Here is a 26,062-nt window from a genome sequence, read left to right as displayed (position 1 = left end):
TTTTCCTTCACTCTTCTCTTAGTGTTTTAGTTTGGATAATTTTTATTAACCTATTTTCAAGTTCATTGATTCTTTCCTCAGACTTGTCCAGTCTGCTGATGAGCTCAGCAAGGAAACTCTTTATCTCTGATGCTGTATTTTTTATTTTAGCATTTTCACTTGACTCTGCTTTACAGTTTTCCTCTCTCTGTTGAAATTCTCCTTCTGTTCATGTATGTAGTCCACTTTTCCCACCAGATCTTTAACATGTTAATCATAGTTATGTTAAAGTCCTTCTCTGATAGTTTCAACATCTAGGTTATCTCTTAATCTGATTCTCTTAATTGTCTTAACTCTTGGCAATGAGTTCATTTTTTATTGCATTTTTTTGGTGTGTCTTGCAATTTTTTTATTGAATACCGGACACTGTGTGTAGAAGAACAGTCGGGATTCTTCCCAGAAAGGATGGGGGTCAATGTTTTTGCTCTGTAGAAGCCTATGAATATTACTTAGCCTCTTTGAGCATCAGTCCTGTTATCAGCAAAATGTGAATAAGCCCCAACTTCATAGAAATATTGTGTGAAATATATAAAACATAAATGTAAAATAGTATTATCATTTATCTGGTGATAGACCCTGGTACTCATCTGTAATAAGGCAATTTGATTATACATACTTGATTTTCCCCCCAAATGGTGACATTTTTTCTAATTAAAAAAAAATTTATATCTTATTTAAAAAACTCTAATAGCATAAAAATGTACAAGTTAGAAAGCCAAATGCCTCTATATATTCAATTAAGACCATACTACAATTGTGTATTCCTCCATTCCTTCAATAAATAATCAAACAAAAAAATTGGTGTCACTGTATTTGATTTATTCTTCATACATACACATGTGAAAACCAGAGGTCTTCCAAAGATTTAGCCAATGTTTACTTTCAAAGTAGAAAGGAAGATTAGCCCTGAGCTAACATGTGCTGCCAATCCTCCTCTTTTTGCTGAGGAAGACTGGCCCTGATCTAACATCCGTGCCCATCTTCCCCTATGTTATATGTGGGACGCCCACCACAGCATGGCTTGCCAAGCGGTGCTATGTCTGCACCCAGAATCCGAACCGGCGAACCCTGGGCCACAGAAGCGGAAAGTGTGCACTTAACCACCGCACCACCGGGCCCGCCCCTAGAAATAATACTTTTAACAGGTGGTATAAAGAAATGGCCCCACTGTGATCCCTACCATATGTTGATTCTATGTGGGGGTAGAGATCATTCTTTATTCTAGAAACAGAGAATTTGGAAAGTATCAAGATATATAACAGAAAGTATGAATTAGTGTTGTGCTTTGAAATGGATCAGGTGAAATTGTTAGGTGAAGAGGGGCTTCCTGAAGCTGCAGACTCAGGATTCCTGTCCAGAAAGGACAAAAGTGACTTCTTTCTTGTTCTTCTTAAGACCGGGGCAGCATTTCTTCCATGTCTGCAACGACGTAAGAGACAACTGCCCAAAGAGCAGCAGCAATGTTCATTTGCTTTGGATCCATGACAGTCATGGTGTCTCCATGGGAATGATGGAAGGAGAAATATTTATGTAGGTCATCAAGTAGACTGGCTCCTGGGGAGGAAAGAGGAAGAATTCTTAGGGAAGCATTTTGACAGACTTTGCTGCATAGCTGCTCAGAAACCACTGTCACCCTTCCTGCTTTGTTCTTTCCTGCTCCTACTATACATGCTATAATGGCAAAGTAATTACCTTCCTAGAAAGAAATGGCCATGTGACACCATTCTCAGAACATGAGATAGGTATATGAGTAGTAGGATGTGAGTAGTAGGCTGTGGGAGAGTTCTAGGAAGGCCTTTACTTTGCTGAGTAAAGCAGGAAGGAGAGTCAGGGAAACGCCCTAGTGCGGCATCAAAAGCAGATGAGAAGTTTGGAGCTTCACGGGGCAAAAAGCCCCCAGGCTAAAAATGGCAGAGTGGAAAGACTGAACGAGCCTGGATTTAAAAAATATTGCTGGTTCACTGAACACGCTGGTCTACTTCTGCACTTCCTGCTACATGAAGGAAAATAAACGTTGATTTGTTTAAGTAACTGATACAAACGTCCTCTTTATTCATAAAAAGTATCTTTTTTGTACCTGCAAGAGTACAAATCATGTACCTTCCTGCATACAAAAGAAAGTCAATACTCCTTTGTTCAAGTTTTTCTTCTCAAATCCTTCTTTTACATCCCATGAAATTCCCCAGCAACCTCCACCGGCACCAGCAGGAGTCTCTGCCCCGCTGAAAACCTTTTGTCTCACTCAGGAGTGAAGCCTTTTTCTAATTTCAGCCATGGACCAGAGCCTCAGGGAATCGTCACTGTCTCCTATTCGTCCTTCAGAAATTACTGGGCCCATTTTGTAGATTCCAGTTGCAGTTCTTTAGGCTCTGGCCTTAGTTATTTATTTACTTACTATTTCATTTTGAAATATACCACACCTACTTAAGACTGTGGAAAACATAAATGTATGTCACAAAGGATGACAATATAAAAAGTACACACATGTCCATAATTCAATGCAAGAAAGATATTACCAGTACCTTTGAAGCCCATTTTATGAGACCCCCTTGTAGATCCTTTCCTTCCTCCAGAGGTACCCACTATCCTGTTCTGCTTGTGTGCTAATCACTCTTTGCTTTTCTTTGTAGTTTTACCACATGTATATGTATATATATATAATTTATTATTTAATATTGTCTCTTTTCAACCATATACCCCAGATATATTTCTGCGACTTGCTTTTTCTGCTCAATCATATGCTGAGATTTATCTACGCTACTGTGTATTGCTGTAACATTTCCATTTTTATTGCTGTACATTATCTCATTGTATTTATTTATCCATTTTTCTGATAATGGTCATTTAGGTTGTTTCCAAGTTTCTGTCATCACATGCTGCTACGAGCATTCTCCAGGGTCTAAATGTAGGAGTGGAATTACCGGGCTATAGAGTATGTGTTTGTGTTTAATTTTATCACACAATTCCAAAATGTTTTCCTTTTCAGTCTATACTTCTGCTGTCAGTATGTGAGTCTCTCCCTTGCCTCACATCCTCTCCAGCTTAGTATCGGCAAGCCAATTTCTGCTAATTTTGTGGATGTGAAGTATTATCTCACTATGGTTTTAATTTTAATTTTTAAAATTATTAATGAGATTGAGCATATTTTCCATATGTGTATTTTTTTGTCATTTATTTTTCTCCTTTGTGAAATGCCTGTTCATCCCTTGCTCATTTTTCAATTGATTTGTTTGTCTTTCTTACTTATTTGTTGGAGTTCTTGACATATTTCAGATACTAATCTTTTGTTGGTAGTAAGTTTGTATATATCATTTGCCAGGTTGTGGCTCATCTTTTTACTCTGTTATTGTAAGTTTTGATGAATAGATGTTTTTACTTTTAATGTAGTAGAATTTATGAATCTTTTCCTTTATGATTTTCACTTTTTGTATCTTAAGAAACCCTTCTCTACTCAAAGATCATGAAAATTTTTCTGAGGTACTAAAACTTTTAAAGTTTTGCTTTTCATTTTTGTTTTTCATCCACTTAGAACTAGAGCTGATTTTTGTGTAGAGTAGGCTTCTATTTGTATTTTTCATTTGTCCCAGCAAAGTTTTTGAGTAGCACATCCTCTTTTCCCACTGATCTGCAGTATCGATTTTGTCATCTGTCAAGTTTCCTTATGTATGTGGGTTTGTTTTAGGGCTTTTGAATTCTGCCCCATCGGTTTATTTGTCTATCCCTGTGACCATATCACAGTACTTTAATTACTATTGCTTTCTAATCCTTGTTATCTGGCAGGGCAAATTACCTCACCTTCTTCTCTTCCTTCTTCAGAATTGTGTTATTATTCTTGACTGTTTGCTATTTCAGATAAAGTTTAGAATTATGTTTAAATTCCACAAAAAGTTTTTTGGATTTTGATTGGAATTGTGTTAATCTACATATCAATTTGGGGAAAACTAACATCTTTATGTTAGGATGCTGTGTTCTTATTCATAAAAATGGTGTGTTGATATGTTGCTATTTATTTGTCTAGAAGACAAAGTCTTTAAAGTTTTGCAATACAGTTTTGCATACTTTTTGTTAGTTTTCTTTTCTCCATGGCTTACACTTTTTGTTGCTAACTGTAAATTATACACTTTTTAAAATTTGTATTTTTGTGGTTTTCCATTTTTAGCATCATGGACATACTTGATTCAGAAAACGGCAAGTGTTCCCTTTCTTCTACATTCTGAAATAGTTTGTGTGAGATTAGAATGATTCATTTCCTGGTTATTTTGTAGAACTCTTTATAAAACCATCTAAGTCTGATGCTTGCTTTATGGTAAAAATTTTGACTAATTATTCAATTTCTTTGCTGATTATTGAGCTATTCAGGTTTTGTATTTCTTCTTGAATTAACTTTGGAAATTACATTTTTCTAGGAGTTGGTGAGTTTTGCCCAAATATTCAAAATAATCATTATGAAGTGGTGAGTCGTATCCCGTTTTTATCTTTATGTCTGCAGCATCTATAGGGATGTCCTCTTCTTCATTCCTGACACTGGTTATTGGTGTCTTCTCTCTTTTTTGTTCATCAATCTTGCCAGCAGTTTGTCACTTGTATTAGTCTTTTAAGCCAAAAAAAGGAAGACAATTGTGGTTTGCTTGTTTTTTTTTTGATACTCTCTATTGTATAGAAGTTTTTCTTTCATTGATTTCTATTCTTATATTTGTTATTTCCCTCTTTCTTCTTTCTTTGGGTGTATTCACTTTTCTTTTTCTAACTTCTTGAGTTGAATGCAGACATTCTTGGTCTCTGGCATAAGCAGTAAGGTTATGGTCCTCCCACTAATTCTGCTTTAGCTGTCTATGTCCCTCACTTCTGATGAGTATTTTCATGATCTTTCAATTCTCAATGCTTTCTAATTCCTACTCTGATGTTTTCCTTTGACTCATGAGTTAGAATGTGTTTTTTAATTTTCAAAAGTATGGGGTTTCTCCAGTTACTTTTCATTATTGATTTCTAATTTAACTGTTAGAGAATGTGGGCTGCATGATATAGATTCTTAGAATTTTGTTGAGATTTTTCTCTATGGACCCTTGTATGATTCATTTTTATAAACGTTCCATGTGTTGAGAAGAATGTGCTTTTGCTGTACTGTAAGTCCATTAGATCAAGCTTCTTACTTGTGTTCTTCAAATCTTATCTATTTGATCTATTAATTTGGAGAGAGATGTGTGAAAATGACTCTCTGTGATTTTGGATGTGCTTATTTTTCTTATAGCTACAATTTCTTTTTTACGTATTTCTAAGTTATGCTATTAGAGGCAAACAAATTTAGAATTATATCTTCCTGGTAAATTGCACATCTTTATCAATATGTAGTCATCCTCTTTATCTGTAGTAACGTTTTTGTCTTGAGGTCTAGTTTTTCCTAATATTCCATGTAGCCACACTGCTTCCTTCAGCAGAGTATTAACCTAGCATGTCTTTTCCCATCATCTCAGTTGCAGTCTTCCTCTGTCCTTGTGTTTTTAGGGGTTTCTCTTATGAACAGTTTAAAGTTGAATTTTTAAAATCTAGCCTAAAAATCTTTGATTTTTAAATGGAGAGTGTAACTTGTTTATGTAGATCGTGATTATTTTTAAATTGGATTCATTCTTACTAGCTTTGTTTTTGCTTTCTATTTGTTCATTTTGTTTACTACGTTTGTTTTTTCCTTCTTTCTTGCCTTCTTTTGCATTGATTATTTTTCCTCTTCTCATTCCCTCTACCCCTCCCCCCCGCCCCCACTCTACTAGTTCAGAAGTTACATACTTTATTTCAATTCTGTCAGTAGAGACTTTAGAAATCATGGGTCACATATTTATCTTAATAAATCTAAAGTTAATCAATATCTTACATAAGGACCTTAGGGCTCCAAGTTTTGCCTCCTGGCCCACCTGCACTCACTGCTCATTCAAGCCCACGCTCTAGGAAGACAGGGGTTGGCAGATGCCCTCAGACAAATGCCAGGCTCCAGAATTTCCTTACCTCTATAGATTCTCACTTTATCATTTTTCACTACTTACTTTGCCTCTTGCTAACCCGTGTATTATAGAAAGACAATTACTGTTGTATCCAACAATTATTTTTTAGGGGGAGGGATGTTTCTATGAACTTCTGGTCCGCCACATTGCCAGAGCTCTCTTCTCCCAGACCCCTACTCCCCGCCCTGTGGTTTGGACACTGTTATTGTTCCTGAGCCCTTCATTGCCTCAGAATGCTGTCTAGATTTTCTTTACCCCAAGCCAAGTTTTAAAAACTTTATGCCAGGGTTTTCTTCTACCTATCTCCCCAAACTCCTTGCTCTGGAGTAGAATTTGGATTTACCTCATTGATATTTCACACTGAGTTCCGCCACAGTGCTATTAAACACAACACAAGCCAATGAGGCAAAAAAGCAGTATAAAATAAAGCTCAACTATCAGCCTTGACAATTAATAGCTCCCAGGCCTGTCAGTGACTATATCAAAAAGGATCTATTAAGCTGATAATACCTATCAAACCCTTCACCCATGTTGAGGAGGCTGCTTCCTCTTCAGTGATTTTTCTTTCTAAACTAGTAAAAGATGTTTTCTATTAGACCAGTAGCTCAGAAAGGGTGGGATCTCACCATCACCCAGACTGATAACAGAAAACTTTCAGTGGGTAGACTGGAACTGAGGTTCATAAATAGTCAGAAGGTTCAATCCAATTCAATTGGACAAATATTTGGGTTCCTACAGTATTCTAGGGAGTGGGCTAAGGACTGAAACGGACATTAAGGTGAAAAAGACACAGTCTCTGCTCTCAAAAGCTTATTCTGCAGTAGAGACAGAGAAAATGTGTCCTCAAGTAATAATAACACACTCAGAACATGCTGAGTGATATAAGAACAGGACAAAGAAATGGTGGATACCTCATGTAGTCGAATGACCTACATTAGTTAGTTAGTCTGACCCCTAGACTAAGTCCCTTGCTGTGTGCTCTCCATACTTCTCTCATCATAATCTTCACCGTCCTTTGTTATAATTGGTTATCTCAAGTCTGTTTTCCTCACTATATTGTAAGCACCCTGAAGGCAAGGCCTCTGTTTTGTTCCCTACTCTGTCGCCAATGCCTATAACATGGCATCGAATAGAAGATGAATGTATATTTGTTGAGTGAATGAATGAAACCAGCAAATTTTATGAGTGAACTTGGCCTTGAGTGTTGCTGTGTCAATCAGAGTCCTTGTAGGAAACAGATGGGACAGTCCATAGAGGTAACTTGGAGAATTTAGTGAAAGAATTATTTACAAAGAGTGGTCAGGGATAAATGAAACAAACAAGGGATGCTGAAACACCACAGGCCTAGCAATAAGGAGTGCTGTTACCACCCGTAGGGCAAAGAGAGAAAGTAGTTATAGCTGTAGTTATAGCTATAAGAGAGGGTCAACAGAGGAGTTGCAGTTGTTTGTAGAAACCTGGGAATCAGTCCCATGCTGGTGCCTCCCCTAAACTAGGAGGCCTCCCCTTGGCCAAACCCAATCATAAGCCAGAAGGCAACAGCGACATGTTCGTGTGACATGTTCATGACAGTTAGCCTCCAGGGGCATAATATACGGTAGAGAAGGGTGAGAAATGATATGAAGTAGTAACAGAGAATATCTAGCACAAGTATTTAGGATGTCAATAGACAAAGATGGGGCACAGAGATTCCAGGTGAATAGAGTATGTGAGCATTCCAGTTTGGGTGATGTGAGGGGTAACTTGGGTTAATTATTGGCAGATAAAGTTGGCAACCAACTACGGAAGGTCCTAAATGTAAGACTTAAAACAGACTGAATGCAGGCCATAAATGGGGAACCAATGGGGCCAATGGGCAGGAAGATGGGGAGACTGGAGCTACACTTTAGGGAAATGCTCCAGAAAAATGTGGAGGTGGAGTTGTGTGTATGATCATGGAGGTGAGGAGACAGTTGGGGAAGAGGGGAAGAGGTATAGTCTGGGGGACAGGTGGCAAAGACCAGAGCCAGATGGTGACATTCTAGCATCTGAAATTCTCTAGCAAGCATGTGGATAAGGACAACCAAAATTCCCAATGGAAAGGCAAGAGGTCCATTTTAAGACTAGAAGACTCTTTATGCCATGAACTCATAGCACACTCAGGAGAGACAAATCTGTGTGTTTACTTTGGTAGTAGCTAGAAGCATTTAAACAGAAACCATGACATTTTAGAATTAGGTGAAGTTGGTGGGGAGCGTATGCAATGTGGATCCCAGAGAGTATCAGGGGAATGTCAAATTCATGTGCAAATTAAGGACAAAGTCAAGGAGCTCAAAGAATGGAAGTCACTGAGGGTATACAGAAGATGAGTCAGAACTGGGGACGTCAAGAAACACGGAAGGACATTTAATTCCAGCAGGCATAGTGCAGTTTGCTTGAAGCTGTTTCCCTCTCATTCAGAGCTTCCTAAAGACACTGCATGGTGGCTGACAGAAAAGGCTCCAAATTCCATACTGAAAAAATAGAGGCAAGAAATATTTGTGCGTGCCCCCTTGAGGCCTCTGAAATTCCCTTTCTGTCTCAAACTGAAAGCACTTGACTGCCAGATGGGTGGGAATTTGGCTCTCTCCCTTTAGAACTAATGACTTAAGGAAGGCATTTCCTCAGGGATCATCTAAGTTCCTATGAACATTTTACAAAATTAAAACAACTCCAGAAAGTCCAATTTCACGAATGAGAATGCTGATAACCACAGGAGATATGAGGGTGTGCCTGTTGGCTGCCTTGCAGCTTTGTCTCTGTAATTCCAAGGAGACATTTTATCAGTGACAGCTACTGATCTAAAAGACCAGCACTGAGGGAGAGCCTGCATTTCAATTTCTGAGAGCACCTGACATCTCTGAGTTGGGGGGAATGTTAACTATCCCTAGGGATAAATTGCACAGTATCTTTTGACAGGTATATGAGCTCTGAACAGGGAATCATCAAATGATTTATAGAAATAGAAAGCTAGTGGGAAGGAGCCTGCTCTGAAGGCCGAAAATTCACCCGCTTGGAAACAAACTACAGCATTATTAGGTCAGTTCACCATTAGGAAATGATTTCTAAGGGAGTTTTAGAATCTAAGGATGTGAAGACATACCCTTGAGCATGTCAGCCAATGGGAAGTTCGACCTAGGCAAGGAGATACAGATGAGAGAACATAGGCGTTAGATAGGCCTGGGTTTAAATTCAAACTCTTCTGCTTAATAACTGGGTACCTTTGGTCAAATCATCGAAGGCCATTCAGCCTTAATTTCCTCATTCATGAAATAGGGCTAATGATATCCACCTTTCAAGATGCTGGTGAGGATTAGTAGGTACTCAATTAATACTTTATTATAGATGTTATATATCCATAAGGATGATCCAACATATCCACAGCAGCATGATCAATTAAATACAACTTGAAGGAGTTGAAATTCTAATCTAACAAATCAAAGTTCTGATGATGGTTCTTAAAGATGGGACAGTTGAACTGTCAGGCCTATTCTACATGACCCCGCCTTGACCCTGGTTTGGATTACTTTTCCTTATCCTCCTTCCCTCCCCCCTCCTTCTCTCTTCTTTCTGAATCTTTTTTGTAAACATTCATCTCAGAAAATATTTTCCAGCTGTGCAGTCGACTGGGCAAGGATGGTCCAATGAATATTGTAAGAAATACCTGACCTACCCCCATACTGCTCACAGAGATTCCAATCTTCACAGAGAGATCCCCGTAATGACTGTGGTCTGTGCAGGATTTTGGAACAAGATTGAATACCTGCTAATTCCTGGAGAGATGGGTGGGTAAATACACAAAGATTCTCAGAGGCTCCTGTTATTGTAGGTTGACTCTCATTCATATGTAATCAGTGGGTTTTCACATACACAAATTAAGCAATTTGTGTTATGATAAGTTTTTTGAAAGACATTTGAAAGCTTTGAAAGTTTGAATTCAAGTCTGTTATTTCAGTGCATACATTGGCTGCTTCAATGTTGCATGAAGGATGTACTCACAGGGAAGCAGCTGTGAAAAGTCCTTTTCTCCATTATAAACAGATCTTGAACAGTCTGGGATATGCAACTTAATGCAATGGAATGTACTACAGACGTTCCCTTGATCATAATAATTATGGTGTTAGAGAAGAATGTTATGGTCTTAACTTATTCCCTGCAAGAAAACTTAGTCTCACTAGAATCTATAAAATCTAAAAATACATTTAAAATTTAATTAAAATTATTATTTCTTTTGCAATATTATCAAATAAAAAACATTATTACAAAAACAATTAGAAAATCAATTCATAGAATTTGCGGATATTTAATCTCTCTTTTCAAAAGGGGCAGTTTTATCCCTACTGTACTAAATCTCATTGAAAATTAAAGTGAGAAGCAGCTAATTAATAGCTTCCTAACTCATAGCTCTCCAGACGAGAAAGCAACTTATAAGAAGGAAAGGTAAAAACAGTAAAACAAAAGACAAGATGGGACAGGAAAGGGAAAAACATTCCTGATCAAAACTTCATGAAAAGTATTATCATTTTAGTTTATAAATTCTCAACCCACCCAAGAATCTCCAAGCCTGTGCTAAAAAATTTCAGGTGCGCCACTAGGCCCCTGCCCCTTCCATCTCTTTGCAAAACCTGGATCGGTTGCTGGGATCATTTTGACCACATAGCTTAGGTCAACACCAACACACCTGGAGGACCTCCAGGTCACATGTACCTAAACTCTGGCATAATGATTCGTCTTTCCATAAAGTTGAAGAACTGTATGGCAGTAGTAAGACTAATTAATCACTACTATGAAGATGGTACGACACTCTCCAAATGTGGGGATAACAAGAATACTCTTTGTTTCATGCCTCCTGTGTGCCTAGGGCTTTTGGAGATTATTTCACTTAATTTTCCCAGTGACTTCATGAGGGAGTGATCATCATGTGTCATTAATGGATAGAAAATAGATTTAAGTAACTTGTTAAAAGTTGTACAGTACTAAGTGGTAAAGACAGGACTAAAATCCAGGTATTTCTGATGTAAAATCCATGCTCCTTACCAGTTTTTGGTACCTTCTCTCACTGCCCTATCCCAGGACACCTGTAACTGCTTTTTCCCCAGTGAGAAACTATCTGCATGACTCACTCCATTTGCTGCTCTGGCTCCCCATCCTCATTTCTGCCTCATGACAAGGAGATGGAAATTTGAATCGGAGGTATCTTGGGCCGTGAAACAGAATGAAGACTTGAATCATGCTCGTACAGTGGACTTAGGCAGCCTGGGACTTTCTATCAGAAGATGAACAGCAGAGCCCCACCTGACACCAAGTCCTCTCTTCTGGCTGGGTCACACTCTGCGGGGCCTGCCAATCCTCCTGGGAGTTCCAGACCATTCTGTCTAAAACCCACACCTCCTCTCTGGTCACTCGTTATCCCCCTGACCCTACTCTTTTTTTCTTTTTCATAGTACTTTCTGCTACCTAAAACTGTATTATTCTTGTAGTGGTTTTCTTTTTGCTGCCTGTCTTTCCCATTAGAATGTAAATTCCACAAGAGCAGGACTTTGTCTCTCCACCCCACTCCCCAGAGCCTGGCATGTAGCAGATGCTTAATAAGTATTTGTCAAATCACTGAATGGATAAGTGAAAGAATTGTTAAATATCTAATGCGACAAATGCAGAAATGAATATTGGCTTCATTCTCCCTCTCTACAGCAATTTTTGGTAAATGAATCCTACTTTCTGGGGTTTCTACTTTCATCTCCTGACTTGGGGAATGACAAGTAGGTTCTCATTACCGATAACATGGGATATTATAAGCTGAGATCCAAATGCTCTATTATGTACTATGCAATATGTTCCTATACCTTTCACCACTGTTATGGGAATTATCCACAACTTGAAAATAAGGCAAAAGGTGGGCAGCATACCCTTTCAATGTCATTCAGGGGCAAAGTACACCCAAAGATTATCTAGGAGAATGTACTTAGTTTGACTCACTGCTTAGTATTGACTAAAGGTCCCAGACTTAGTGAAGTTATATGTTAACTCATAGATTTTTGTGCAGTAGAGATGAAAATGATTGCTGTCCCATAGAATAGCTAATTCCAAAGGTTAGTTTATTGGGCTCTAAGACATTAACCAGTTTTTATCTAATCTAGCAAGTTTATCCTAATATTTCTTTATTAAAATGCATAAACTTAGTTTCCCAAATGCTCTGTAAATTGGTGTTAGTCTTACTGATTTCCTCATTAATTAATTAATTGAATAAGATCTTTGACATGTGTTCATTTCATATTTGCATGAAAATCATGATTTTTACCTTTTAGAAAATAATTTAATATCACTCACCTACGAACTTTAAAAGAACAATCACATTCATGTTTCTTCTCAAAACTTACGTGACTCACAAAGTCACCATCTATGATTTTATCCATGATTACCCTAATAAGCAAGAGAACTGAGCAAACTAGTCACTGGCATAGGGCTGACCTTCTGCCCTCTCCCTGTATGGCAGCAGATGGTTTCCAGATATAAGGAGGATTTGGGGGACAATAAATATAAATTTTACACACAAACAGAGACATATACCAGTATGAATCTATTGCATATATCTCTATGTATACATATAGAAAAATAAATATATATGTCTGTGTCTGCATACGTATAATATCGGGCTTGTCCTCAATACCTATCCAATCCTTAATATTCTTATTTCTCTGATGACCTGCCTCACATCTTCTACATGAGAGTCATGATTTCACCTTTAGAAAATTATAATTTAACACCACCCACCTACAAACTTTAAAAGAAGAATCACACTCACAGGTGATAGGGTCCTTATCTTTGAGTTTATGATTTTAAGTGTGTGCATGTGTATTCATAGCTTCATATATAGCTATAAAGAAACACCCATACCACTCTCTCCTTCTGCCTGACTTTGTATCACAAACTGATATTGACACTTGTTCTGAGAGGGGTAATTTTGAATCTCATTCATGTTTATATATCAGTCCTAATTTATTATTCTCCCTTTGTCCATACAGAACTTATTGCCTAGTCTTCCTTCATGGCCTGATGTCAATAAAGTTCCTACCTATCTGAGCCAGTGTGACTCCTTGTAAACACCTTTCTGCAGTTCTCGCCACACCTGGGGAATGATGCTCACTAAGACAACATCAGCAAAATTCTTTCTGACAGAGCAGGCTGTGAGAACATTCAATGCATATGGGTCTCTGACTTGAAGACTCAAAAGATTGTTTCTAGTGTGGAGTTTATGATGAAAGCCGTAGAATCATCATGGTTTTTCTATAATTGTGCTCAAATTGATAGATTTTGATTTCTGGCTACAGACACAAAAAGGTTACAAAGCCAGTGTGCAATAGAAGGGAGATGTTAAGATAGAAACCTTTGTTTCTGCTTGTGACTTCCCATTCTGTCTGCAAGCAGAGACAAAGGAATGAGACAAACTGGAAGCTTACGTGGACATGCTGTCCCAGACCTCCTTCCCATACTGACTATTGATAATTCTGCAAGGCTGGTGGGCAGGAGTATTGCAGGAATACCTGGGTAACATGGTAGAGCTGGAGTCCCAGCTTTGTCACCCACTGCTAAATGATTACGGTATTGGAGGCCAACTGGTTGACAGGAATATGTCCATTCATGAAAGAGGTCACAAGGAAAACTCTGTGAACCTCTGACTAGTGATTCTCACTTCCTCATGGCCAGGCTAATGGATTTATAAAATCCAAAGTTTATTATTAAGCACTTAAGCACGTAGGTTATTGGGAAAAGGAGATCATGGCTTTTGTAAAACGAAGACTTGGCTTATTTCTCAATCTTTAAAAGGTAAAAAAATAAGTTGTAAGCAAGGAGAAGGGAGGTATTTTACTTATTCAAACAACTTTTGATTAAATGATACTGACAATCAAAAAAGTTGGGCTGCTGTGAGATTCAAGGTTTTGAATCTTTTGAACATTTTGCTGTGGATCGGGAACTAACTCGCTATGAGACAAAGAATTCTCTCTATATTTTCTATAAGGTATTCTCTATAAGGAGGGCCACTGAGGATTGGTATCATTATTTGGATTTGGAATCAGTCTTGAAAACCTTCAAAGGCCCTTCCAGTTACCCTGTGGATCTCCATTATCTCCCCAATAAGTAAGATAGCCTAAAATTGTCCCTTTTAAGTGATCTACTATAAATTCACAGCTGATTAAGCCACACTGGGATACAAAGAGAAATGAGACTATTTTGGGAGGGTGCACCCAATAATTTCAAGTTACGTGAGGGTGGGCAGCCAAGTCCTCCACAGAACGCCTCTGGTGGCCATTATCAGAAGAATTATGGGCTGGATGGACCAAGAGTCCACACCAAGATGGGCTTTTTTCATTTCTGGATACCACACTGTCAAGGTCATCAGAAGCTGTATCATGGAAAATAGGAAATAAAGATATAGGAGAAAGTTTTATTACTAAAAATATCCCATCTGAAAAGATGCTGCATCAAAAATATAAAAAAAATTAAGTATCAATGAGTAACATGTATCACGTCCAGAAACCAGGGGGATGGTGTTACGTGAATTAATTTAGAGGTAGCTCAGGCCAATGAAGAAAACTGATATGGGAGTAAGGACCTCTGGATTCCTTTCTATTCTCCACATTTGTTTATGTGTCAGACAGCATGGATTTATCCAAAATAAGTGTATCCATGCTTTTGTGTAAGGCAGTTGGTTACAAAAAGATGAGAAACTACTTGAATAATGCTGCAAAATAGCAGGGAAGCTCCCCCCAGCTCAGCTTTGGAGGAAAGAACTACAAGGAGAACAGAAACCTGGTGAATAATACTTGCCTCAAACCACAATCCTTGAAGATGAAGCAGATTTAGACCTTGACAATGGTGAAAAATTTGGTGAATGTTGGCTTAGTTATTCTAATATGCTTTCATTTTATCTATGCAAATAGTCTTTTTCTTTCTTGGTCACCTGAGAGGTTCGCATTTGGCAGCTAAATTCAGCCCCTTTTCTTGACTATCTGCAAAAGGGATGCAACTTTTTTTTTTTACACAAAACCTTCTAAAATATAACCTTCTAAAAATCCTTATGCAGTGAGGGGAAAAAAATGAGCTAAACATGAAAAGCTTTGTGAATTCCAAAACAAAGGAAACAAATGTACAAGAAGGAGCCTAGGAAATGAATATGCATTTAATGCAAACACATTTGCCTTAAAGTAAAACACCAGTTCAAGGAATATCCATTAAAAGCCAACACTCCTGAAAAGATCCTGGCCTATGGCAATCCATTTATAGGGAATCTACAGGCTGAGATGCAATTTCACGTTTAAATGTAGCTCAATCCCCATTGCTATTACGGTTGACCCTCATTAATGTAATTTTTAGGACAATCTTTGTAATGAAGAAACAGTGATTATTCTCAGTAGCCACCCAAGACATAATTGCAGTACATTTGATTAAATGCTTCTGTGGTGAGATAAACTGCAATTTACACATTTCTGGGTATTCTTTAAAAGAAAAAAGGCTGATGATGATAAAGGAAGCTAATGTTACTTTGTGGGGTAACATGTCATTAGCTGTTCCATCATTTATACTCAAACTCCAGAATTATGGGGTAAGGTAAATGGTGCTTGAGATTTGCTGCTGCAGACCCTGAAATAGATTCCAGTACAGAGTTTATAAATAATTCCAAGAGTCCTGCTGTTTCACCTCTTGAGTCATATTTCTTAAAGCCTTTAGAATTCTTGACAAAAGGTAGAAAGGAAATTATGTTATCCTTTACTCACTAATTAAACTGGTAAGAAGACTTCATTATGAATGACATGGAACATGAAGCATGAATTATTTCCTGTTTAATTTCATACAGATGAGAAATAATCTTCCAGTTGCTATCAACAGGTTAAATGACTACTCAGGAAGATCAAAGTTACGTTTCCAATGCGTTAACCTTGCACTCATTGCTGCATAGCAAGGCAGCCACTAGGGATTCTGTCAAACATGACTTGTATATAAGTCTTTTGGAAAGGAGATCATATTCATTCATCTGCTATCTATTAAGCTCCTACTAAGTGCCAAGTACCTTGCTAGGCCCTGTGTAAACAAACTTATATATGTCTGCTCTCATTAAATTTCATGAAACTTTCAATCTAGTAGAGTACATCTGTGTGGAAACGAGGTTGACTGGAAAATAGAAGATCACATCCAAAACTGCTTGGGATTCACAGATGAAGCTTAAAAAGGAAAAAGCCTCAATCTTCCCAAGTTTCTGATTTTAACGCAGTAAAGATTATTTATCAGTGTGTTAGAGGATGGCACAGGCTGTTTCACTGTGAGCATGTTACAGAGACTGGGAAATGTACTCCTACTTCTTGTCTGTGGAGTATTGGGTATGTACAATGACGTATCATTTAATGATGAAAAAGGTAACAAAATCATAACTAAAATCACACTCAGGATTTACTAAGCGCTTTCTATATTCCATGGCCTTAACATTTGACATGCATTATCGTATCAAATCCTCACAATGATCACTATTATCCTCATTTTACAGGTGAGTAAACTTAGGCTTAAAGGTTATGATGATGGTTATAAGCGAAGGAGTCTGGTGAATGACCTGTAGAACTTTCTACCTGTGCTGAATTCACCTCATCATCTTAAAGACGAAGGCCACAGGAGTGGGGAGTCTTGGCCTCATTGAGTGGAGTGAAAGGGCAATTCTACGAGTCTGCCATTCTTAGATGACCCATGCCCACACCACCATTTATCTTTTCTTTTCAGGGAACTTCTCACATGAACCTGTGTTTTTTCAAATTTCTTCTATTAGATTTCATAATAAAATGTCTGACTGTACATTTTCAAAATTATATCCTTTCCTTGCTTCTACTTCAACCTTTCATGCTCAGTAACAGACATCTAACCTGACTCTGCTGATTTAGGGTGAAACCCACTCTGCCTGTGGTCAGTGGATTGTCAGGATGGCTACTGTCCCTCTTAACTTTTAGGATCACTTGTCTCTGTGGAGAAACACTTCATCCCTTTGGAACTTTCTTTTCACATAAATCAGAGCTGGGAGGGAACTTCTCTAGTACAACCATCATCTAATGTTTGAATCATTTCATAGTATTCCTAATATATGGTTGTTCAGTTTTCTCTTGAACACCTCTACTCACAGGAAACTCAGGACTTTCCAAAGTAGCCCATCCCAATTGCTCTCCAGCAATGCATTCATTCAACATTAACTATAGTCATAACATGTGCCGAGGGGAAAGTTTTAAGCCCTGTGATAGTTGTACTAAGCCCCTGCCCTTGAGGAGGCCCAACTTGGGGAGCTAATATGTGCAACACCAAGAGCAGAACATGAGGTCCAAATTCTGTAAGAGTTCAGGGGAGAGAAAGGTCAATTCTAATTGTGTTGCCCAATCAGACCAAGACACTCCATGCTAATCTCCTAATTCTCAGATGAACTAAAGGAATTCATAGTACTGCACAACCTTGAGAAAGAGCTTGATAACAATAAGTGCTGATATTGCTAATGTAACAAAAATGATTAGCTTGTTTTTATGTATAATTTACATACTACAAAATATACCCATTTTATTAAGTGTACACTGATCAAATTTTGCTACCACAGCAATCAAGATATAGAACATTTCCATCACTCCTAAAAGTTCCCATGTACCCCCTTTTAGTCCATTCCTTCCTATCCTCAGCCTTAGGCAACCACTGATTTGCTTTCTGTCACTGTAGGTTAGATTTACCTTTCCTAGAATTATAGATGAATGGAATTATAAAATATGTAAACTTTTGTGTTTGGCTTCTTTTATTAATTAGGTGATCCATATTAATTTTGGAATTCATCCGTATTGTTGCATACTGGGTTCTTTTTTGGTCATTTTAGTGAGTAACAATGTCTCATCTTGGTTTTAATTTGCAATCCCATGATGACTAATAATGTGAAGCACCTTTTCATGCAATTATTGGTCATTCATATATCTTCTTTGTGAATGTAGCGTTTGTAAAAATATTTTTCCCATTTTTATTGAGCTGTTTGTCTCTTTTTGAGTTGTAGGAGTTACAAGTCCTTTGTCAGATGTATGTATTAAGAGTATTTTCTCATCCATGGCTTACTTTTCATTTACTTAATGATGTTTTCCAAAGAGCAGAAGCTTTTAATTTTGATGAAGTCCAATGTATCAATATTTTCTTTATGGTTAACACTTTTTGTAATCTAAGAAAACTTGGCCTAACCTAAGTAAAGGATTTTCTCCTATATTTTCTTCTAGAATTATTGTAGTTTTAGATTTTACATTTAGGTATGATCCATTTTAATTTAATTTTGTGTATGGTGTGAGGTAAGGGTTAAGATTCATTTTCTTCCCATAAGGATATCTTTATGTTTCATTACTACCTGTCTTAAAGACTATCCTTTCCTCATTAAATAATCTTGAACTTTTGTAAAAATGATGTGACCATATATGTATGGATCTATTTTTGGATTCTCTATTCTGCTTTATTGATCTATTTGCCTATTCTTATGCCAATATACCACACCATTTTAATTATTGTAGCTAGGACATTTTAAAATCAGACAGAGTGAATCTTCTAAATTTTTTCTTCTTTTTCAAAATTGTTCTGAATATTCTAGGCCCACAGCATTTCCACGTAGATTTTAGAATCAGCTTATCATTTTGTAAATAAAGTTACTGAACTTTTTTTTGGCAATTGCATAGACATTATATATCCATTTGGGAGAGAATTGTAGTATATGTGATGCCAAAGCAAGCACTTTTGGTAGAGAATTAACTTCTTTTTTATTTATTTATTTTTTATTTTTTTTATTTTTTTTATTTTTTTCTTTTTTCTCCCCAAAGCCCCCCGGTACATAGTTGTGTATTCTTCGTTGTGGGTTCTTCTAGTTGTGGCATGTGGGACGCTGCCTCAGCGTGGTCTGATGAGCAGTGCCATGTCCGCGCCCAGGATTCGAACTAACGAAACACTGGGCCGCCTACAGCGGAGCGCGCGAACTTAACCACTCGGCCACGGGGCCAGCCCTGAGAATTAACTTCTTAACAATATTGAGTCTTTTATTCATGAACACCATATACCTCTCCATTTATTTAGTTCTCCTTTAAAGTATCTCTTAAATATTTTGTAGTTTTCAGCATATAAATCTTACACGCATTTTGTTATTTTTATTCCTAAGTATTTCATGTTTTTGATGCTATTTTCTAAATTTTATTTTCTAGTTGTGTTTAGTACATAGAAATTAAATTGATTTTTGTATACTGTGATCTTACTAAATTTACTTACCAGTTCTAGCAGCATATCTTTGTAGTCATCTTAGGATTTTCTGTGTACACAAATCATTTTATTTACTTATAACAATATTTTACTTCTTCCTTTCTAGTCTGTAACCTTTTATTTCTTTTCCTTGCCTAATTAAACTAAGTGAGACCTGCACTATGATGTTGAACAGAAGTAGTGAGAATGGTAATCCTTGCCTTATTCTCCATCTTAGGAGAAAAGCATTCACTTTTTCATCATTAAGTGTTATGTTGGCTGGAGGTTTTCTATAGCTCCCTTTTATCAGGTTGAGGAAGCTACCTACTATTCTTAATTTTCCAAGAGCTTTTTATTTATTTATTTTTTATCATGAATGAGTGTTGAATTTTGTTCAATCCTTTTTGTGCATCTCTTAACATTATCATATTTTTTCTCCTTTATTCTGTTAATGTGGTAAATTGTATTGATTGGTTTCTAAATATTAAACCAACCTTAAATTTCTAAGATAAAGACCACTCAGACATAATGTATTATCCTTTTTATATATTGCTGGATTGTATTTGCTAATAGTTTAGGATTTTGTGTTATATTCATGAAGGATATTGATCTGTAGTTTTCTTAAGATATCTTTATCTGGTTTAAGTTTCAGTGTAATATTGGCCTCATAAAACGAGTTGGGAGTATTTACCTCCTCTTCCGTTTTCTTAAAGTTTGTGTAATATTGATATTATCTATCCATTACATGTTTGATAGAATTAACTAGGGAACCACCCGGGCTTGAGGTTTTCTTTGAGTAAAGGTTTTAATTTATGAATTCAATTTATTTAATTTATAGAGCTATTTAGGTCTTTTATTTCTTCTTGAATCAATGTTGGTAATTTGTCTTTTAAGGAATTTGTCCATGTCAACTAAGTTGTCAAATTTATTGGCATACGTTTGTTCATAGTAGTCCCTTATTAAGCTTTCAGTGACATGATCTGTAGTGATGTGCCCTACTTTACTCCTGATATTGGCAGTCTGCATCAACTCTCTTCTTTTTTGATCAGTCTGCTAGAAGCTTATTGAGTTTACAGACTTTCTTTTCATAAACCAGCTTTCAAATTCATTGGTTTTCTCTATTGTTTGTTGTTTTCCATTTCATTGATTTCTACTCTTTCTTATTTTCATCCCTCTCATTCTCTGGGTTAATTTATTCCTTTTTTTTAAGCTTCTAAGTGTGGAAGCAAGATCACTGATTTTAGAACTTTCTCATTTTCTAGTATAAGCATTTGAAATTATAAATTTTCACCTAGGCATTATTTAGTTTAATTCCACACATTTTGATATGTTGTATTTTTATTATCAAAAAGATTCAAAATAATTTCTAATTTTTCTTGTGAATTCTTCTTTGATCCATGTGTGATGTTAAATTTTCATATATTGGTCATTTTCTAGGTCTCTTTTTGCTTTTGACTTCTTATTTAATTCCGTGGTGGTCAGCAAACATAATTCATATGATTTCAATCCTTGTAAATTCATTGAGACTGCTTTTATGACCTAGCATATGCTCTATCATGGTGAATTCTCCATGTGCATTTTAAAAAAAGACTGTGCATTCTGCTATTGTTGAATGCAGTATTCTATAATATGAATTTCATCAAGTTGGTTGATAGCGTTGTTTGAGTCTTCCATATCCATACTGACTTCCCATCTACTTGTTCTAACAATTACTGAAAAATGAGTGTTGAAATTTCCAACTACAACTATAGATTTGTCTATTCTTTCAATTCTGTCAGTTTTTTCTTCATATATTTTTGAAGCTCTCTAATTGAGGGCATTCACATTTAAGATTTCTATGTCTTATTGATGAATAGACTATTTTATCATTATAAAATGTCCCTTCTCTATAATAATATTCTTTATTTTGATGCTTACTTTTGTGGATAGTACAGTTATTGTCTTCACATGTTCAGAATTTGCTATATATCTTTTATCCATGCATTTACTTTTAACCTATTTGTGTCTTTATATTTAAAATGTGTTTTTTGCAAACAATATATAATTGAGTCTTGCTTTTTTATTTAGTTTGACAATCTCTGTCTTTTAGTGTAGGGTTTAGTCCATTTATACTTAATGTAGTTATTGATATGCTTGAGTTTCAGTCTACCATCTTGCTATTTACTTTGTATTTGTTTCATTTATTCTTTGTTCTTCTGTTCCTCCTTTCTTGCCTTCCTCCTATATAATTGTCTTTAAAAATTCCATTTTATCTCCTTTATGGCTTATTAGTTATGCTTCTTTTTTATTTTTTAGTGGTTGCTCTATCATTTACAATATACATTTTAACATCACAGTCTTAATTCAGATATTACTTACTTCCTATATTTAAGAATCTTACAATACTTACATTTCTTCTCCTGTCCTTTGTGCTATTGTTATTATACATTTTACTTCCTCATATTTATAAACCTAAAAAGTATCATTATTATTTTTGCTTTAAACAGTCAATTACCTTTTAAAGATATTTTATAAACAAGCCTTTTCTATGTACTCACGTATTAATTAATTTATACACTCTTCTCCTTTGTGCAGATCTGAATTTCTATCTGGCATCATTTTATTTCGGCTTGATAAATTTGCTTTAGCATTTTTTGTAGTATGGGTCTTGTGGAGACAATTTGCTTTCCAAATTTTGTCTAAAAATTTCTTAATTTCATACTCATTTTTGAAGGATATTTTTGCTAATTATAGAATCATGGGTTGGCAAGTTTTTGTTTGAGCACTTTAAAGATGTCATCCATTGTCTTCTCTAAGAAATTAAATTTACCAAAAATACAAAAAGTGATTATTCTTACTTTTTTCCCCTTTACGTGATATGTTTTTTCTCTCAGCACCTTTCCATATATTTCTTTATTTCTTGTTTTCAGCAAATTAATTATAATGATTTTCTTGTTATTTATCCTGTGTGGGTTTTATTGAGCTTCTTGGATACATTGAGTTTGTATAGTTTTTATTAAATTTTGAAAAATTTTAGCCATTAACTCTTCAATTGTTTTCTTCAGCCATTACTCTGCCACTTTTTTGGGGCTTCATTTATACATATGTTAGACTGCTTGATGTTGTCACACAGGTCACTGAGACTCTTCATTTTTGTTTGTGCGTGTGTGTGTGAGAAAGATTGGCCCTGAGCTAACATTTGTTGCCAATTGTCCTCTTTTTGCTGGAGGAAGATTGTCGCTAAGTTAACATCTGTGCCCATCTTCCTCTATTTTTTATGTGGGATGCTGCCACAGCATGGCTTAATGAGTGGTGCTAGGTCCACACCCAGGATCCAAACCTGCAAACCCCAGGCCACAGAAATGGAGCATGTGAACTTAACCACTAAGCCACCAGGCTGGCCCCAGAGACTCAGTTCATTTTTATTAGTCTCTTTTTCTCTCTGTTTTCAGTTTGGATTGGTTCTATTACTATGTTTTCAAGTTCACCAATCCTTTATTTGGTGTTATCCAATCTGCTGTTGAGCCATTTGATGAATTTTAAAATTTTACATATTGTACTTTTCAGTTATAGAATTACATTTTTTAAATAGTTTCCATTTCCCTTATCATTGTATTTTTGATTTCCTTTAAATTCTTGACTATGTTTATAATCGTTGTTTGTATTCCTTGTCTGCCAGTTTCATCATTCATCATTATTATTCCTTGGTCTGTTTCTCTTGACTGAGTATTCTCCTGGTCATGTGTCACATTTTCTTGCTTCTTCACATCTAGTAAATTTTTGATTGAATGGTAGATCTTATAAATTGTACACTGTTGTCTAGATTTTCTTGTCTTCCTTTAAAGAATATTTAATATTGTTTTGACAATTATAGATGTGATCTATCCTTTCAACGCTTGTTTTTTGAGTTTTGTCAAGGTGACTTTAGAGTCATCTTGATTCAAGAGCTAATTTAGCCCTACAATTAAAGTGAGGCCCTTCTGTGGTCTCTGCTGAATGCACCACATACTCAACAAGTTTGTTCCATTTTGGCTGATCAGAATTCAAAATCCTCCCAGCCCTGTGGGCTCTGGGAATTGTCCAGCCTCCAGCTCCCTGATAGCTGTATTTTGCTGAGTCTTGTGGAATTTTGTCTTATACCTGATCAGCTTAGTATCCAGCAAAAGACTTGAGGGGATCCTTATGCAGATTTCTGGAGCTCTTTTTCTGTGTAGCTCCCTCCTCTCTGGTACTCTGTCCTACAAAACATATCTGACTCAGAATCCCTTAACTCTAATCTCTGTCTCTGAAATTTAGTGAGACTACTGTGCTATGCTTGGGTTTGCCTTCCCATGCTCCATGGTCTGAAATGTGCTTCCAGACAGAAACCTGGGGAAATCATAGGGGTTATCTTTTGTTTTCCTTACCTGAGGGGTCACAGTCCTCATCTTCCTGTAGTCCAATGGATGAATTCGTTGTTTGATATATTTTGTCTAGTTTTCTAGGCTATTTTATGGCAAAAGACAAGTCTAATACCAGTTTCTTTCTTATGGCCTGAAGCAGATATTGTTATTAGCTTCTTGAAGGTAGAAATTATGTGATGTGGTTCTCTTGCTTCTATATTTCAGCACCTGACAGTTGCTTTACTTGTCAATATAGCACAGTGGTTAATAGCACAAATTATAAAGCCAGCATCACTGAGTGTGAATCCTGACTCTGTACGTATCAGCTTGCGACATGGGAAAGGATATTTTACTTCTCTGTGCCTTAATTTTCCCATGTATAATATAGGAATGGTAATAATTGCACCTAGCTTTTAGGTTTGTTTGAGCTTCAGTGAGATAATGAGTTAGAATACTGCTTGGCATAACGTTCAATATTGTAGCTATTGCTAATATTACTATGACTCATCATCAAAAGGCCAGTTAGCTTATTCCTGTATGACTGATCCTTCATCTTTTTGAAATCTCGTGCCAATAACCAGAGTGAGTTAGTCAACAAAATCACATAATATTGTTTCATTGTTGTCATAGTAAAGAATGATGTACCTCATCTCTCCCAGCCAATCATAAGTAACAAGGAACATTAAGCTCCTAGACTGAGAACAAAAGACCTTGACAAAAGCCACATATTAAGATCTAAGGAGATTATAAGTGCACCCTGCTCTTCATCTTTCCATCCAGGTTAGCAATGAAAAAGCGATGTGTGCTGCATTTCTACCAATGAGATTTTATTGGAACTGCACTGGCAGCAATAGATCAATAAAGGAACACAGCAGTGAATCTGCTTGTAAAGACTCCTTTTATACAGCAAATGATTGCCCACTAATTTATCTATGCCATAAACCTGGAATTTTGTATCTAGGGCCTGTAAATGGGCTGCACCTGGGCCAACGTTACTTTCAAAGACCAGGCTTGGCCTCCTCAGATGGCTGCTTTCAGACATGTTAAGCTCCTCCCTGGAGCTTTGAGGAAGTTCTTGGGAAAGAAGGGGTCCCAATATTTACATGTGTTAGGCAAAAGTTTGCTAATCACTTGTGCATGTGCTTAACCAGCCTGGATATCAGTCAGGCATACAAGAATCAAAAATGAATTAAAGTTTTAACATAAACAAATATCTTTGGTATTTGCTCTGCAAACTAGCCCATGTGCTACCACCACCACTGTTCTCATGTCTTGGGAGTAGTCCTTCCTCATGTGCCTGGAGGCCCTTCTCTCTTGGTCCTGGATTAAAATGGCCAGCTGTCAGGTGACCCCAGCAGAAATGTTGGCATGGTCTGAAGTTCATGTCTTATAAATGTTTAATGATAGTCTTCAGAGGATAAAGGGATAAAGACGCAATTAAAAACTCACTCTCCTGACTGGATACTGTGATTAAATTAGATTCTGGTGCATTATTTCAGCTTTTGATGTAGTGCCACAGTGCAGGAGTCTGTATGTTATCACTGATCTAACTAATCTCCCGCTGATGTACAGGAGAGAACTAATATCAAGGAACAATAACACATCAGCCATATTTTCTAAATCATCTGACAGCGTCCACCTTATGAATACTACTTTGAATTTAAATCATCTTTCCTTCAGAAAAGATGAATGCTTTTGTTTTCTTATCTATCTTTACATTTCTGTGAAGAAAGAAGGGGCTAGATTTGTATTCCGCTCTTCTCAGAGTATGAGAACCAGAGAACCAGAGAGAGCAAATCCTTTGCCTCAGATCATACAGTGACACAGAACATAAGAGAGTCCTGGACGTTGGAACACCAATCTTGTAACTTTTCTGCTAGATCAGGGTCAGCGAAGTAAAGGGCTAGAGACTAAATATTTTAGATTTGGCAGGCCATACAGTCTCTGTTGCAACACAGCTATTCTACTCTGCTGTTGTAGCATGAAAGCAATCATAGATAGTGTGTAAATGTAAATGAATGAGCATGGCTGATTACGATGACTCTATAAACAAAAATAAATAAATGTGTGTGTGTGTGTATACACACACACACACACACACATTTTTTTTTGACACAAAACAGAGGATAGACTAGATTTGGCCCATAGGCCATAGTTTACCAACACTTGTACTAAATCATGGCCCATGTTAAATGCTACCTTAAGTTATAAGGGCCACTACATGACAGCAGAATGTGACATTTGTACCTGCTTCCTACATTATGACTTGATCTTCAGAAGAACCCTGCTACATAGGCTGTTAGTGACTTTCTGTTTTATATATGAGGAAACTAAGAGGCTAACTCATTTGTCCAAGGCCACATGGTTTTAAATGAAGTGTGAAGA

At 36.7% G+C, this 26,062-nt stretch overlaps 1 protein-coding gene across 5 annotated transcripts in view; it reads right to left on the bottom strand.

Moving 5' to 3' along the window:
- Window positions 1-837: 837 nt before the first annotated feature.
- The window catches only part of CPQ (carboxypeptidase Q), a 460,617-nt gene continuing 435,392 nt past the window's right edge, over window positions 838-26,062 (bottom strand). For all 5 annotated transcript variants that reach the window (XM_044743942.2, XM_070481372.1, XM_070481375.1 and 2 more), the window contains one exon: window positions 838-1,593. In XM_044743942.2, the coding sequence (XP_044599877.1) occupies window positions 1,430-1,593 (164 nt within the window). In that variant the 3' untranslated portion in view covers window positions 838-1,429. The remainder of the gene's footprint in view (window positions 1,594-26,062) is intronic.

The sequence above is a fragment of the Equus asinus genome, chromosome 12 (assembly GCF_041296235.1).
Source record: "Equus asinus isolate D_3611 breed Donkey chromosome 12, EquAss-T2T_v2, whole genome shotgun sequence".
NCBI classification, from domain to species: domain Eukaryota; kingdom Metazoa; phylum Chordata; class Mammalia; order Perissodactyla; family Equidae; genus Equus; species Equus asinus.
Note: the sequence above shows the minus strand (reverse complement) of the source record. Positions and strands in the feature narration are given on the sequence as shown.